The sequence below is a fragment of the Oncorhynchus clarkii genome, chromosome 20 (genome assembly GCF_045791955.1).
Source record: "Oncorhynchus clarkii lewisi isolate Uvic-CL-2024 chromosome 20, UVic_Ocla_1.0, whole genome shotgun sequence".
Taxonomy (NCBI): Eukaryota; Metazoa; Chordata; class Actinopteri; order Salmoniformes; family Salmonidae; genus Oncorhynchus; species Oncorhynchus clarkii.
Window position 1 is genome coordinate 18,360,294 of NC_092166.1, and position 17,880 is coordinate 18,378,173.

The window sequence follows — 17,880 nt, forward strand, 5'->3', positions numbered from 1 at the left end:
GCGATGGTCTTTTAAGGTAGTCTACGAGCACACTCGTTCGGTTAGCCGAGTTCGGCTAGGCGCCAGCCGAACTGAAGCATGCTGACGCCTTAAGACAATTTTCTTAGACCCCTGGCCAGGATTAGATGTGCTGGAGAGGATTAGATTAATGCTTTCTCTGTAAAGTCCAATCACAGATTTTTTAGGTGTGTATGTGTGTTGTCTGACCTTTTTTCAGCTGGATGTTCAATCTCCTGCCGACCTTTTTGGTGAAGCCCGCCGTGGGGGTGGAGTTTAGCACCCTGTGAGGGGAGGGGGTGCGGCCTGGAGGGGCGTGGCCTAATTGGGGCTTGCCCATGGTGCCCCCATGGGCAAGCCCATGGGGGTGAGGTAGAGAGGTGTAGGCGTCACCCTGCTCGGGGTGCTGGTGAGGGTGGGGACCACGGGACATCCTCTGTGATATAAGATAAGACAGCATTTCATTATCAGTTTTGAAAGAAATTTGCCTTGCATCATAAACGCAACGACAGACCCTCGTAACCCGGACGGCGCTGGGCCAATTGTGCACCGCCTTATGGGTCTTCGATCACGGACGGCTGTGATACAGCCCCGGATCAAACCAGGGTCTGTAGTGACGCCTGTAGCACTGAGATGCTCCGCCTTAGACCGCTGCAGCACTCTGGACACTCGACAGACAATATACAAAACGTAGAGAGACCTGTGGGGTGTGGTCCAGGCCTGAGGTTGTGCTGCCTCTCTCGCTGGCTAGGGAGTCAGGGCTGAAGCTTCCAGAGGAGTAGGCCACGTTGGGGTTCCTCTCGCTGTGTGACAGCTGCTCGTACTGGGCCTTCATCAGGTTGGGAACCACATGGAACATGATGACTGGTGAACGCATGGCCTGGCGGAACATGTTCTGGGCTCTGAGGACAGGAAGGAGGGAGAAGCAAAACAACTCAACACAGATGTTGGATCCGACATAGTCTGCATCTCAAATGGCTCAGGAGGAGTGTCCTGAATGCCTCGTTGAAAGTAGTGCTCAATAAAAATTATTTGGTGCCAATTTATGACTCAAGCACACATTACACACTACATTAGTTGTGGTTATCAACCCTACTGGTAAGGCACCTGCACAGCACAGTGATTAAAGCTTGTAGAGAGTAAGAATGTATAGCTTTAGAATAGGCTTGCCAGTTTCATCATGTAATCCCTCATATGGCTCAGATGAAAGGAATGGGGTTTCTGAAGCACGTTTGGAGAAAAATCATTTTAAACCCCTTCAACATTAGGTAGTGTAGATATGAACTGAAACCATCTATTTAGTGTAATCTTGCCATAGCAGTAGTCTTGTTAGCCACACCTGTTACAGTAGATTAAAGCTGACCTTTGCTAGACATCTCAGATATGTCCCAAATGCCACCCTATTCCCAATATAGTGCTCTACTTTTGTGTTACAGTGTTACATTGGGAATAGGTTGCCATATGGGATGCACACAGGCAACTCCTTTCTCAAAACAGATTAACAGACATCATTACCTCACTCCCAACGACCGTGCAATTCCTTGCCAAAATTCCCAGCCACTAATAATATTCCCAAATCAAATGTGATTTGCCACAAGCTCCGAATACAATGCGTACTTATAAGCCCATTACCAACAATGACAGAACAATAATGAATGTTCACTCCCATGTCAACCTCTAATGATGTAGCCCTCCCACAAGTTCCTCAAAAATATAATGGAGAAGCTTTTCTGACATTTAGCATGTGTGAAAACCCTGTCTGTTTTGATATATTTAATTCAACAGCAGTAAGTAACCTGGGTTGGGAAACCTATTACATCCTGTCTGGAAATTGATATAGCCTGAAATTGGGAAGTAGCGCCGCGATATCGGTTGCCAGGCCCAACTGGTGTCGTCACTGACATTTGTGTCTCCCTGAGGGAACACAGGTCAGTGTTCAACACCATAGTGCCCACAAAGCTCATCACTAAGCTAAGGACCCTGGGACTAAACACCTCCCTCTGCAACTGGATCCTGGACTTCCTGACAGTCTGCCCAAGGTGGTAAGCGTAGCAACAACAGATCTGCCCCCCCCCCCATTAACATCGACGGGGCTGGAGTGGAGCGGGTAAAGAGTTTCACGTTCCTTTGTGTCCCCGTCACCAACAAACTATCATGGTCCAAACACACCAAGACAGTCGTGAAGAAGGCACAACAAAACCTTTCCCCCCTCAGGAGACTGAAAAGATTTGGCATGGGTCCCCAGATTCTCAAAAAGTTCTACAGCTGCACCATCGAGAGCATCCTGACCGGTTGCATCACCGCCTGGTATGGCAACTGCTCGGCATCTGACCATAAGGCGCTAGAGGGTAGTGCGTACGGCCCAGTACATCACTGGGACCAAGCTTCCTGCCATCCAGGACCTCTATACCAGGCGGTGTCAGAGGAAAGCCCATAAAATTGGCAGAGACTTCAGACACCAAAGTCAGACTGTTAACTCTGCTACCGCACGGCAAGCGGTACCGGAGCGCCAAGACTAGGACCAAAACACTCCTGAACAGCTTCTACCCCCAAGCCATAAGACTGCTGAACAATTAATCAAATGGCCACCAGACTATTACATTGATCCCCCCTCCATTTGTTTTGTACACTGCTGCTTCTCGCTGTTTATTATCTATGCATAGTCACTTCAACCCTACCTACATGTACAAATTACCTCAACTAACCTGTACCCCCCGCACACTGACTCGGTACCCCCTGTATATTGCCTCGGTATTGTTATGTTATTGTGTTACTTTTTAAAATTCTTTACTTTAGTTTAATTGGTAAATATTTTGTAACTAATCTTGAACTGCACTGTTGGTTGAGGGCTTGTAAGTAAGCATTTCACGGTAAGGTCTACACTTGTTATATTCGGAGCATGTGACAAATAAAGTTTGATTTGACTGTAGGCCTAAGTTGCTCTGGATAAGAACGTATTCTAAATGACCTAAATGTATATTGATTAAGGCTGAAGGATGAGGGCAGACCCCCCAGCAGGTATGGTTTGCACATAACAGCACAAATCTGTAGCCTACAACTGAGCACTGCACACATGAAAATTCCCAATGTGACCATTTGAAAATAAACTTATGCAGTACTGCCACTCAGGTGATCTATTTTTATGTCACTCTTCACCTCAGATGGCACGGGTATAGTTAAATACGTAAACAATTGGGCTTGATGGTAAAGTGAGTAGAGCAGCAATGCTGCTTGTCCGACTCTCCAGCTCTCCAGCTGGTAGCCTATTTGATTAAACCGCAGCATTTTATACAACAAATGTAATACTACGGGAGTGACCCCGGCGGAAGGGGTAGGCGGGAAATGGCCATTTATTTTTTATTGCGTAAACCATATTAGGCCTAGCCTACAGTCGTTTTCGTGCAACACTCCACATGACATTTCCGCCCCAAAAAATATATAATAAAACTCAGTTTTTAACTATTCTTGTAGACCAGGGGTACTCAACTCTTACCCTAAGACATCCAGAGCCTGCTGCTTTTCTGCTCTACCTGATAATTCATTGCACCCACCTGGTGTCCCAGGTCTAAAATCAGTCCCTGATTAGAGGGGAACAAAGGGAAAAAATGCTGTGGAACTGACTGAGGTCCAGAGTTGCGTTTGAGGGCTGTAGACTTGTTCCTGTCCTGAACTGGACTCTAGAACTTCACTCCCATCCCTCCCAGAATCACATGGGAATCCTGGCTACACTATAGCTATAGGTTATTGTGAGTGTGTAAGTGTGCACACAAAACAAATGACAGCTGTTTTTTCACAGTACACCAATGCTTATGCTTCAGAAAAGCACATTACATAAAGCATGATGAGGAATGTAATGTAACATTGCATTCAAAAGCTTTAGCTGGATTCTAGAATGGCATGCAAGCAGCGTACAACAGAACTAGAATGAATAGAATGGCCTCCCCCATTCAAGTCAATGACAGCATAATGGGTGGCCTGGCATCCATTTTGACTGTACAAAATAGGAATGAAGCAGGAAGCTATCATTCTATTTCTATGGAACAGTATCTGCAGCAGAGAACAATGGGAGGCAGCAGCAGTTAGCTAGGCTGTTAAGATCTGCTCAGACTGAGGAGCTGAGGGAGAGAGACAGATCAAAGCCGGGGATGCCCTGAAAGTCAGAAGCCAGGCAAGTAGAGCAGAGGTAGGTTTGATCTAGGAGTCTAATAGGAAGATGTTAGCATCCAGTAGCAACAGATGGAGCTGCTAAATACATGGAGGTATAGAAAGGATTGCAAGTATGGAGAGGACAGAGGCTGAGAGGAATGGCAGGCAGCCTTCATATTACCAAGATCCAACAGGAGGAACGACTTAGGAATCATCAAACAGGAATGGGGTTAGCTTAGCAACAGAAAGCAGCAGAGGCCATGCTTTGGTTAGAAGACATGGCAGTGGAGAGTAAGGGAGAGGAGCAGGGGAGGGCTGGCAGGGAGTGGAGGGGGGCTCAGGACCGGTGGTCCCGGTCGGTAGGTACAGGCGTCTTACTGTTCGAAGCGGATGTTTCGCAGGTCTCCATTATTAATGCGTACGATGCAGTCATTCTCCTGGAACAGACTATGTTGCTCCGCCTTGCCTCCCCTCTCCAGGCGCTTGACCAACAAGCCGAGAGTCCTGGAAACATTCAGAAGCAGACGTTGGTGTAATACGGCTGGCAGCTGTGGAGGAGGCCTTAGGGTTCAATATGGTTGTTGGGGTAGACAGAGCAGGCCTGGAAAGGGGAGGACTACTGAAGCTCCAGCAAACACCTAGGCTCTACATGAATAAGGTGTGTTGCAAATGGCACTCTATTCCCTGCATAGGCTCATAACGAAGAGATAAGCAACATGTCCTCCATGTCATCTGCATCCTTAGTTTACAGGCTAACACTGATTGGTGTATGGTTTTAATTCATGCAAAGTGTAAAGTGGAAGTGAGATATGAGACACTGTCTTGGCTAGATTCCCAACCTGGTCACATTCCATTCTGGCCACCTAGTCATCCCCCTCGTTCCTAATCGGCATGTCACTCCTCATCTCTCCACCTGATAGCTGATGTGTGGTGAGCGTTCTGGCCATGAATCACTGAGGTGGGTGCCTCACATTGGGGGTGGATGAGGTGAAATTCTCCCTACTATGTAAAGCGCTTTGAGTACCTCAGTTGGTAGAAAAGCGTTACATAAATTCAAATAAATGATTATTAAGTTGGTGGCGTTATGTTTGTCAGTAGTAATTTTGGTGTCTAGATGAAAGTGCCCGTCTTCTAAAACAGCATAGGTCTAGTTACTGTAGCTAGGTGTGCCCGTTCTCTCTACCTGAATGCAAAGTTTCGCTCCTGACTGAGCTGCCTTATGCAAAACAAATAGAGACCATTAGCGTTCTGACAGAGAAAACAGTTAAATCTACAGTAACATGTAGGAATTAGAGAAATGCTGCTCCATCACATGTGAGTTTGGGAAGTCTTCAGCTGTGACAGCTGTCAGAGAAAGCAGTAACCCTCCATACAGTAGCAAGATGCCTCGGGCTTCCTGACTGCTACACAATGCTGACTTCACTGAAATACTGAATACAGAGTAGGTCATCCAAAATCATACAAATTAAAAGTGCTAGAACTATTAAAATAATACTTATTGTTCACAGGTATGTTTAAACACAGATTCATTATAACAAAATATGTTTTCCAGAACTTCTAGTTGGAAGTTCCTCTGAATCAGTAGCGAATAAGCTAGCCTGGGTACCCGTGTTTGTGCCATCATGCCAATCCTTGCCACACCTTGTCATGTTTGGCATGACAAGGAGTTGACATGACAGCACAATCAGATCTGGGACCAGGCTAGGAATTGTAAACCTAGATCTGTGCTAGTGGACATATGTGAAAGAGCTGGACCATTAAATCAATTATTCCATTACATCTTCTAACAGAGACGTGTGTGGACTGTAAATGTGTATAGGACTGCTGAGTACAACCTTTACATCAAGGAAATACTTCAGACAGGAGTGACGGAGGAACATGACAGTCACCTGCAAGCACTGAACAATCCTGATTGATCACTGTAAACTAGCTAATCACTTCATGATGTGAGCATGACATGCATGTTGCGTAGGTCCATGTGTAGGGGGAGTGTGTGTGTGTGTGTGTGTGTGTGTGTGTGTGTTTGTTTTACTGGGTCACATGAGGATGCAGGTGCCATAGCAGACTAAGCTCTCTCTCTCTCTCTCTCTCTCTCTCTCTCTCCCCCCCCTCCTTCCCTCTCTCTCCCCCCTCCTTCCCTCTCACTCCCCCCTCCTTCCCTCTCACTCTCTCTCCCCCCTCCTTAATCGTGACAGTGTTATGCCTGCATAGCGTAAGTAGCCTGCTGCCTGTCTATCCAGTGGTGGCTGTAGGGGGAGGGCTTTACCTGCGGTCCTGGGCACTGAAAGGCACTACGTGGATCCCCAAGGGCCCACCGTCATTGGACACTTCTACCAGCTTTACAATGTCACTGTGAGACAATGAGGATGGGGAGGGGTGAAACCACATGGAAATCAGGAAGGGGAGAAAAACAACAACAAATAGAGCAGGAAGAAATGAATAAACCACTAGGGATGAGCATTACGCCAGGTTTTGGTTTCTCCCAACATCCCAGGTGACAGAAACGCATCATTCAGAACCCAGTTCTAAGGAGCGTCAAGGGAGGTTTCCATACACACTACATATACATATCATATCTTATGTCTTGACCTTCAGACAGTCTATCACATAGGATTTTTATAGGGAAATCTGAGACAAGTAAACTATCAAATTCCTTTAAAAAAAAATAGTGTTGTACTTGTATTCTTTGACCTCTAACCCCTCGAGTGTCCATAGATTGGTGCTTAGTAGTTGTGTTTCTATTACCTTTAGGACAAAGGTTATTTGCATAAAAATATAGTTGTATTCTATTAGGAGGCGAGGACGCCTTCCTTTTTGGGCGAAATAATATCAATAACATACTGTACCTGAAGATTAGACTGATGGCATGAAAGAGATGACAGTTAGAAAACGAGTGTTATTACTATCACCATGACAATGGATCAGTACATGGTACCTTTTATGGTTATGATGACATTTGGTTTATGCTCAAGTTCCTTAAAAGAACATTAGCCAGGGGTTATAAAGATTATCTCCAAACTTGTGGAATGCAATATTTATTGGCCTAAATCGAAGACTCTTGACAATAAATGATTACATGGAGAATACAATATAAGATCAGAAGTGTTCGGTTCAGCTTAGAGGTAGGTAGTTAACTGGTACTCATTCCACTGCTACAGATTAATGTTATTCCTGTACTTGTTAGGGATCAATGTCAGGTGATCAGAGAGGTGGTTACGTTGAGACAGAAGCTCTGGATGAATCCCAAACGACACCTTATTCCCTATATAGTGCACTACTTCTGACCAGGATCCACAAGGCTCTGGTCAAAAGTAGTGCACTATAAAGGGAAAAGGGTGCCACTTGGGACGTAGTCCTCTATCTGTAATTGGACGACCCTTTCAGAGACGACTTACTCCAGTGACCTCACAGGGGTGTGGGCCATACAGGAGTCAGCTCGGCCAACCGGCTGGATCCTGCCGTTCTCCTCCTCCCCGTGCCCCCCCTCCTCCTGCAAAACAAGACAACAACCATAGAATTACATGACTTCTAGGATCTCTGACTTCAACATGAGCATAAAATCAAACCAAGCCTCATTGGCACAGACATTGAAAGATGGTCCATTCCACACTGGCTGAAATGAGTCACAAAAAAATGGTACGCAGACAACATGACATAAAACGGGTAACCTACATATGAGCACCCATTACAGCCTATGCCACTATTAAAACCTGAACAAATGTTCAGGACCGATTCCTATTGTGAGAGCGAGAGAGAGAGTGAGAGAACAAGGAGTAAGAGAGAGAAAAAGAGATGGTGGACTAGACAGGGTCATTAAAATTTCATGGTGATACTGGAGAAGGCAGAGGAGCCGCGGCAACGGCAGCAACAGCTCGCCTCACCAGTATGAAAATGAACACATCGCCACAGTTCCCTGTATGGTTGCCATGACAGTGCACTGTTTGCTGCTGCGGGGGGGGGGGGGGGGGGGGGGGGGGGGCGACGACGTACAGTGGAGGGCTGTAGTACACCGGTAATCCAGTCCTATTGGCCTCCTTCACAACAGGATGACAGTGGCTACAGAGCATGTCTCATAGGAATCGTGTCCTATGCTTAAAAGGTTGTGAATGGGTTTCTAAACAAGAGGAAAACGGTTTGGGACACTGTGGGTTACACGTACATGACAATTCTTGCATGGTGTAGACATAGAAAGGGAGATATTTATGAAAAGGTCAAGAAAAATACAATCTTCACATTCTATTCCCCAAGACAACACTATGCTCCTTGAAGAGCATGTGAATCACATTCATCACCACAGATACAGGAGGAAAGTCACACGGCCACATTTCAATAGTAGCTCCTTCGATGGACTTTTGTTTTATTCATCGAGTGACAATTCCATTTCCTGAATTGCACAGTGGGGTTCGACTTGGCTCTCCAACATCACAGGCTGAGTCCCAAATGGCCCCTTATTCCTTTTATAGTGCACTGGACCCTGGTCAAAAGAAAGTGCACTCTAAAGGGACTAGGTTGCCATTTGGGATGCATCAGTGTCTCTCCCCCCAGGTAAGGAGCAGGGACACTGAGGTGACAGAAAATGTTGAGGGGACAGTGGCAGTTTTCCATCAGTAAACGACTGGCTCGGGGGTATAGGGCCTCATGACAAACACAAACTGCCTATACTAGCTCATGTTGGTTTGGAGTGACTTGAGTGAATCAAATGGTTTTGTTTGCACTAAAACACATTCAAAAATGCCCCTACAACACAGACAGCTACAGTACAAGATGTGCTTTGAAGATCTCACATTTGATTAATACAACATCAACCAAATAACTGTTCAAAAGTCACTTAACTGCACTATGGCACTAGCCCCTCCTGTGACATCAGGTTGTACATATCCTCCCATTCTAACCAAGTGGTTAGATCATCACATCTATAATTCAGGGCTGGGCTTGGAGTTAATGGCTACTGGGAAGACAGGCTACGGCGGGTAGGTAGGGCAGGTCGTGGCCCAAATGGCACCCTATTCCCGTTATAGTGCACTGCTTTAGACAGCTCCTAGTGCTCTAGTTAAAAGTAGTGCACTATATAGGGAATAGGGTGCCATTTGAGAAAGCCACAGGACAGGACATATTTTATTTTTCAGCTGAGTCATTGTTTGTTTCCTCATCTTAGTGCGAGTGTCTTGGCCACAATGGCACTTGGGCCTGTGGGCTCATTACATTTTAATAGTAAAATCCATCTCAGTGTGAATGAAGTGGACCGTGTAGCAGACGGCCAAAGTGCACTTTAATGAAGTGTGCTCCCGCTGGAAATGAACAGCTGATTGTTTACGGACACAGACACAAGAAAGAAACAACACCCATACATTACCTACAGGACAGACTAATACATGGAGTAAACGTGGAACTTGGACATATGCTCTTAGCCCAGGTGACTATCCTGAATGTCCTTTACACTTAACCCCACTACATCTTCTGTCCTGTCCAGAGTCACATATGTCCATCCTGCCTCGCTGCCATGTTTTCATAACAGGAGGAAACACTGGGCGAGCACAATGCTCCTCATCCACAATCGGAGTCTTGACAGAGACACACCGGACAAACAGGTTCTGGGTCAGTGGCTGGGTGACCCCTCTCAGGAAACCCCTCAAGGTTAGATTTGGGTCCATTTCTGGGAAATGTGATATGTATACACAGAGTTCCAGGTTCCCACAGGATCATATAGGAGCCCTATACCACGTCATTCAACTACCACGACATTCAACTGCACCTGCCACGACATTCAACTGCCATGACATTCAACTACCCCTGCCATGACATTCAACTACCCCTGCCACGACATTCAACTACCCCTGCCACGACATTCAACTACCCCTGCCACGACATTCAACTACCCCTGCCACGACATTCAACTACCCCTGCCACAACATTCAACTACACCCATCACGTCATTCAATTATTCTCATAAACGGTCTAAGAATTGAGAGGGGATAGATTTAAGATACGCAGTCTAAGTGTAGTAGGACTGTCAGTGTCAGCTCAAGTCATTGCGATTATCTGAGATAGGCCTCATCGTTGCGGTTTTGTTAAGTGGCTCTTACCAGTATGCAAGGCACGTAACCACTTTCCTGGTGGATGGTTGAAACTTCTGAGGCTGACATGACAATGCCCCCCTCACCCAGTCTGAGGTAGTGTAAAGCTAAGGACTGCCTGGTGTACTGTACAGGCAATGAGAGTGGAGAAAAATCCAAAAGATACAACACCCAGCTAAGCCTTTTTCAGAGCAACAGCAGCAGAGCAATAACAATACGGAGGCGCAACATTAGATTTCTAAACTCTCAAAATAACAACAATGAGCTCTGTCGGTAAATCCACTTAATTCATGAGCATCCATTTCAGATATCCATACGATCACTGACAGAGTAAGGGGAGAGGAGATATCCATACGATCACCGACAGAGCAAGGGGAGAGGAGATATCCATACGATCACTGATGGAGCAAGGGGAGAGGAGATATCCATACGATCACAGACGAAGCAAGGGGAGAGGGGATATCCATACGATCACAGAGGAGATATCCATATGATCACCGACGGAGCAAGGGGAGAGGAGATATCCATACGATCACCGACGGAGCAAGGGGAGAGGAGATATCCATACGATCACCGACAGAGCAAGGGGAGTGGAGATATCCATACGATCACCGACAGAGCAAGGGGAGAGGAGATATCCATACGATCACCGACAGAGCAAGGGGAGAGGAGATATCCATATGATCACCGAGGAGATATCCATACGATCACTGACAGAGCAAGGGGAGAGGAGATATCCATACGATCACCGACAGAGCAAGGGGAGAGGAGATATCCATACGATCACCGACAGAGTAAGGGGAGAGGAGATATCCATACGATCACCGAGGAGCAAGAGGAGAGGAGATATCCATACGATCACCGACAGAGCAAGGGGAGTGGAGATATCCATACGATCACCGACAGAGCAAGGGGAGAGGAGATATCCATACGATCACCGACAGAGTAAGGGGAGTGGAGATATCCATACGATCACCGACGGAGCAAGGGGAGAGGAGATATCCATACGATCACCGACAGAGCAAGGGGAGAGGAGATATCCATACGATCACCGACAGAGCAAGGGGAGAGGAGATATCCATACGATCACCGACGGAGCAAGGGGAGAGGAGATATCCATACGATCACCGAGGAGATATCCATACGATCACCGAGGAGATATCCATATGATCACCGACAGAGCAAGGGGAGAGGAGATATCCATACGATCACCGAGGAGATATCCATACGATCACCGACGGAGCAAGGGGAGAGGAGATATCCATACGATCACCGACGGAGCAAGGGGAGAGGAGATATCCATACGATCACCGACAGAGCAAGGGGAGTGGAGATATCCATACGATCACCGACAGAGCAAGGGGAGAGGAGATATCCATACGATCACCGACAGAGCAAGGGGAGAGGAGATATCCATATGATCACCGAGGAGATATCCATACGATCACTGACAGAGCAAGGGGAGAGGAGATATCCATACGATCACCGACAGAGCAAGGGGAGAGGAGATATCCATACGATCACCGACAGAGTAAGGGGAGAGGAGATATCCATACGATCACCGACAGAGCAAGGGGAGTGGAGATATCCATACGATCACCGACAGAGCAAGGGGAGAGGAGATATCCATACGATCACCGACAGAGCAAGGGGAGAGGAGATATCCATATGATCACCGAGGAGATATCCATACGATCACTGACAGAGCAAGGGGAGAGGAGATATCCATACGATCACCGACAGAGTAAGGGGAGTGGAGATATCCATACGATCACCGACGGAGCAAGGGGAGAGGAGATATCCATACGATCACCGACAGAGCAAGGGGAGAGGAGATATCCATACGATCACCGACAGAGCAAGGGGAGAGGAGATATCCATACGATCACCGACGGAGCAAGGGGAGAGGAGATATCCATACGATCACCGAGGAGATATCCATACGATCACCGAGGAGATATCCATATGATCACCGACAGAGCAAGGGGAGAGAAGATATCCATACGATCACCGAGGAGATATCCATACGATCACCGACAGAGCAAGGGGAGAGGAGATATCCATATGATCACCGAGGAGATATCCATACGATCACCGAGGAGATATCCATACGATCACCGACAGAGCAAGGGGAGAGGAGATATCCATACGATCACCGAGGAGATATCCATACGATCACCGAGGAGATATCCATACGATCACCGACAGAGCAAGGGGAGAGGAGATATCCATATGATCACCGAGGAGATATCCATACGATCACCGACAGAGCAAGGGGAGAGAAGATATCCATACGATCACCGAGGAGATATCCATACGATCACCGACTGAGCAATGGGAGAGGAGATATCCATACGATCACCGAGGAGATATCCATACGATCACCGACTGAGCAATGGGAGAGGAGGTTACGGACTAAATACCAACATGACACACCGGATATGAATCTGCATAGCAATACCCCCTGTATATAGCCTCATTATTATATTGTGATACTTATTAAAAATGGTTTATTTTTTACCTTAGCTTATTTAGTAAATATTTTCTGAACTCTATTTTCTTCAAATGGCTTTGTTGGTTAAGGGCTTGTAAAAGTAAGCATTTCACGGTATTCAGAGAATGTGACAAATACAATTACATTTTAAATGCTGTTTTAATGGACGTAGAAAGTAGAAAACACTGCAAGTTCCTTGTAGAGAGAGCTGGTTTATACATAAACCCATCTTAACGGTTTCCTCTGACAGACTGACTACCACAGGACAGCCCTGCTATTAGTATACTCCTTCCCTGATACCCGCATTGCTTATTTTTTTACAACAATCACACAAATTCCTCCTGAATTGACATAGGTGCTGGTCCAACACATAGCAGCGGTTTATGTTGTGTTTGGGGGGGTACAGGACACAGCGTAATTGGTCCAACACATAGCAGCGGTTTATGTTGTGTTTGGGGGGGTACAGGACACAGCGTAATTGGTCCAACACATAGCAGCGGTTTATGTTGTGTTTGGGGGGGTACAGGACACAGCGTAATTGGTCCAACACATAGCAGCGGTTTATGTTGTGTTTGGGGGGGTACAGGACACAGCGTAATTGGAAACATATGAGACATGAGGCACTGCAGGAGCTGGAATGCACACACACAACTAATGAGTCTGAGAAGGTGGGATCCTTCATATGAGCTTCCTGATCATCTCTGAAAGTTGGGTGGGATCACACACACACACACACATTTGTATTTGTTAAGGCTGTTATACAATACATTCACATTAAGTGTGTGCCATCAGGCCCCTATTCTACAACACAAAATACATGTGTACGTGTGTGTATAGTGCATATGTTATCGTCTGTGCGTTTGCGCCTGTTTGTGTTGCTTGACAATCCCCACTGTTCCATAAAATCTACTTTATCTGGTTTTAATTTTACCGCTGGCATGAGTTACTTGATGTGGAATAGAGTTCCATGTAATCATGGCTCTATGTAGTTATATATGCGCAGTACAAATAAATAGCATAATTATGTGTTTACATTTGGAGCTGTATTGATTTCGACCTGACTAAATGTAGTATTGCATTGTTTCCACCTGTTAATGTGTGAATTCCAGAAGTGTTTACGGTCTCCGAGTCCACTGTGCCTCCGTCCCAAATGGCACACTATTCTGTATTCAGTGCACAAATTTTGACCAGGCCTGTAGGGTTCTACGCAAAATAAGTGAACAATAAAGGGATTAGGGTGCCATTTGGGACACACGCAGTGTCTCTACTGTGGTAATGAAGCTGGTGTGAGACTGTTTGCATGGAGGGAGCCATTTCTCACTCCACTGAGCACATCAAACAGGAATTAACAGGCTTGTGTGTGCCAGCCAAGGTGAGGATGAAACAGAACAATGAATGCATAGTTTCACACAATGGGGAGGAGGAATAAATATATACGTAAGCAGAATACACACGCTACACTGAGGTGACAATAGAACAGGGTTCCCCAAATGGCGGCCCGTGGGCCTTTATTTGGCCCAAGTTCTGCTTTTTTCAAATATTCATTGTTGGACACAATCTGTAAAAACACCAGGAAATCAGCTCCAAGTCACTTAAATTGAAGAAATCTGTTGCCAAGTATTCCCACAGATATTAGACACACGCATGATCATACAGAAATGTAAACAAGGTTTAGGTCAAACATATCTGTTTGGGCTTCTTGTGGTCAATTTGCAGTCTACAAATGGGATGCTGTTCCGGCCCCCCCGACAGTCCGCTCAAGAAAAAAAATGTCCCGTGGCTGAATCTAGTTGATTTCTGCAACAGAAATGGCCCATGCATGTTTAAGAAATGAATCTACAGATTAGCCGTAAAGCAGCGAAGGTCACTTCAGTGTTAGTTGGTTAACATAAAGAACTTGCTAAAGGTCGATTGCAGTGGTGTATCAGAGTAACATTGTGTTACAGGCAGGAACAAGCTCCCGAGTGACGCAGCGGTCTAAGGCACTGCATCTCAGTGCTAGAGGCATCACTACAGACCCTGGTTCAATCCAGGCTGTACCACAACCGGCCGTGATTGGGGAGTCCCATAAGGAGGTGCACAATTGGCCCAGTGTCGTTCGGGTTAGGCCATCATTGTAAATAAGACTTTGTTCTTAACTGACTTGTTAAACAAAATGTTCCATAAAACAAAAAATGTCAGGTTAATAAGAGACCTACATAAATGGTGACAACTGAAAGCTGGGGGGGAGATTGCAAGAAAGAAAAAGCAAACAAATTTCACAAGAGGCCTATTACCCACACAACTAGTCCTGTGAGATGGCAGTCTTGGAGCTGGCAGGGAAAACGCATGGCAGTCTTGGAGCTAGCAGGGAAGACGCATGGCAGTCTTGGAGCTAGCAGAAGATAGAGAAACTACAGCTTTTTTCCTCATTAGAGAAAAGGCTGGTGGAGTCACATTTATCCTAGGTTATGATAGTATGCTTATAAATGGTACCAACTGCTTTCTTTAAAAGTGAAGGAATTTCACCTTTGTGGCTCTCCACTTTTCAATAGAATTGGTTCTGTTCAGCAATAGCGTCAAGCAGTCCATAAAGACTCAGAGTGCTAGGATTTAGGATCAGACGTGCCTTTTAGATTGTAGCAAATACAGACAGGAGGGCTCGGATCCTTGATCAGCACTCCTACTCCAAGACAATTCAGCATATGTGGCAAGGCTTCTAATGATCTTCTAACGACTACAAAAAGAAAGCTAGTCACGCCGTGGACATCAATGCCACCCTACTAGACGAGCGAAGCACCTTTTTCTCACGCTTCGAACAACAACGACTGATCTGCCGAGGAGAGCCCTTGAAGACAATGAGGGCTACGTCCTTACGGTCTCCACGGAGAACGTATGGAAGTCGTTCAAGCATCTTAACCCTCGCAAGCCTGCCGGCCCAGACGGCATCTCTAGCCGCACCCTTGGAACATGTGCAGACCAGTTAGGTATTGTGATTTGGGATTTTCAATCTCTCTAGCACAGGCCGTTGTCTCCACCTGCTTCAAGATGATTACCATCATCCCCGTGCCCAAGAATGGGGAAGTAACTGTACGACTACCGACCTGTAGCACTCACTTCGTTCATCATGAAGTACTTCAAGAGGCTAGTCAAAGACCACATTACCTCCATCCTCCCTGACACACTCAACCCTCTCCAATTCACCTACCGCCCGACAGATCCAGACGACGCAATCGCCAACGCACTCACTGCACACTGCCCTCAACCAGGACAAGAGGGATGCTGTTTATTGACTACACCTCGGCCTTCAATAGACCGTGGTGAAGGTACGACAGCAGCTCTTCAACCTCAGCAGCCCCCCCCCACCCCTCTCAGACATCTACCCCTCCAGAGCCCTATGAGTCCTGGTCAAAAGTAGTGCACTCTAAAGGGAATAGGGTGCCATTTGGGATACAAACCAGCATTTGCGGATTGAATTTGGGATGGATACAGATATCACTGGGGAGACACGGTCTGACGACTGGTAATGCTCTTTTAAGAATGGAAATCAGAAGGACAGAACGACAAGCACTGTTTTTATATTTGTGTTACACAGTCAGAGGCCCATACTAAGTGGTATCATGCCAGGGCACTGCATCATGTCAAAGTGAGTATTAGTTCTAATGATATAGATGGCATTTTGGCGCTACTTTTGATAGTACCACTCATGTTTAAACCAATTATAAAACACAAAAGGATAAAGGACATCTCTCATTCCCCGGTTCACATTTAACAGTGTCCTGTTCTCCTGCTCTCGTTCCCCGGTTCACATTTAACAGTGTCCTGTTCTCCTGCTCTCGTTCCCCGGTTCACATTTAACAGTGTCCTGTTCTCCTGCTCTCGTTCCCCTGTTCACATTTAACAGTGTCCTGTTCTCCTGCTCTCGTTCCCCTGTTCACATTTAACAGTGTCCTGTTCTCCTGCTCTCGTTCCCCTGTTCACATTTAACAGTGTCCTGTTCCCCTGTTCACATTTAACAGTGTCCTGTTCTACTCTCATTCAGGTATTGACAATCACAAATCTGAAGAATGGTTTCTGGAAATCATTAACCGTGTATTGATTGCTAGGGGGTTTAATTAGTGTTGTAATTAGCGTGTTGTGGGGTTGAATGCCGCGACAATATGCACAATGCCTCTGGGAGGGAGAAATTCCCAGGTGTCTTTCTCTGCTAGAAGTGGACCCTCAGGGAGAGACCAGCCTTGGAACTCCCATCTCGCTCAGCGGGGGTGTCACATTAAAACAAAAGAGAACAAAGCTCACAGGGAGAGGAGAAAGATAAAGATGAGACAGAACGACGGCGAGATTCTAGTACGGTCGGTGCAGCCATGGAGACCAGAGAGAGATGAGCTGAGGTACGAGAGGGGAAGAGGAGCAAGCGAATGAGAGGTTCTCAGAGAAAAGCAAGGGTTGAGATGCAGCACAGAGGGGAGAGAGAGACAGTATAGAGAGCAAGAGCATAAGAAGGAAAAAGAGAGTCAGACAGAGTGAGAGTAACCTAGAACAAATAATACCACTCCCCCATTAAGTACTTCTCCACAATCCTGGGGCCGCAGCAGCACCTACTGGTACGGAGAAGAGCCCCGGGCTCTATGGGCGTACGGAGAAGAGCCCCGGGCTCTATGGGCGTACGGAGAAGAGCCCCGGGCTCTATGGGCGTACAGAGAAGAGCCCCGGGCTCTATGGGTGTACGGAGAAGAGCCCCGGGCTCTATGGGCGTATGGAGAAGAGCCCCGGGCTCTATGGGCGTACGGAGAAGAACTCTAGTACCTCTCTAGTATCTGTATGGGCTTATGGAGCTGTGGTCCCCAGTGGCCAAGACAAGAAGTCGACCAATCACCCTCAACTGTCTTATTAAGCCTCATACAAACACCTCCACCGCTAGCTACCAGGAAGCCAGCAGCACATCCTCCTGAAGCAGCTCCATTAGCCATGATTTATGGCTCCACAGCCTAGCTTCACATGATTTATCATAACAAACCAGGTGACTGTAGGCTTCTGTTCTGCACCAGTGCCACCTGAGGGACTTCCCCATCTTTGTTGTAGTGTGCAGGACATCAGGGAGTGCTGGAGGGACCCTAGCTAGCAGTTTCTACTGCATGTAGTTAGCCAGCAGTGATGATTAACCTACTGTTTGTACGCCTGTGTGAAACA

At 46.5% G+C, this 17,880-nt stretch overlaps 1 protein-coding gene across 5 annotated transcripts in view; it reads right to left on the reverse strand.

Moving 5' to 3' along the window:
* LOC139376031 (partitioning defective 3 homolog) overlaps nucleotides 1-17,880 on the reverse strand; it is a 226,215-nt gene that overhangs the window by 107,285 nt on the left and 101,050 nt on the right. For all 5 annotated transcript variants that reach the window (XM_071118114.1, XM_071118112.1, XM_071118115.1 and 2 more), the window contains exons 6-10: nucleotides 7,539-7,633; nucleotides 6,410-6,493; nucleotides 4,522-4,647; nucleotides 698-899; nucleotides 208-433 (exon numbers count right to left, since the gene is read on the reverse strand). In XM_071118114.1, the coding sequence (XP_070974215.1) occupies nucleotides 208-433; nucleotides 698-899; nucleotides 4,522-4,647; nucleotides 6,410-6,493; nucleotides 7,539-7,633 (733 nt within the window). The remainder of the gene's footprint in view (nucleotides 1-207; nucleotides 434-697; nucleotides 900-4,521; nucleotides 4,648-6,409; nucleotides 6,494-7,538; nucleotides 7,634-17,880) is intronic.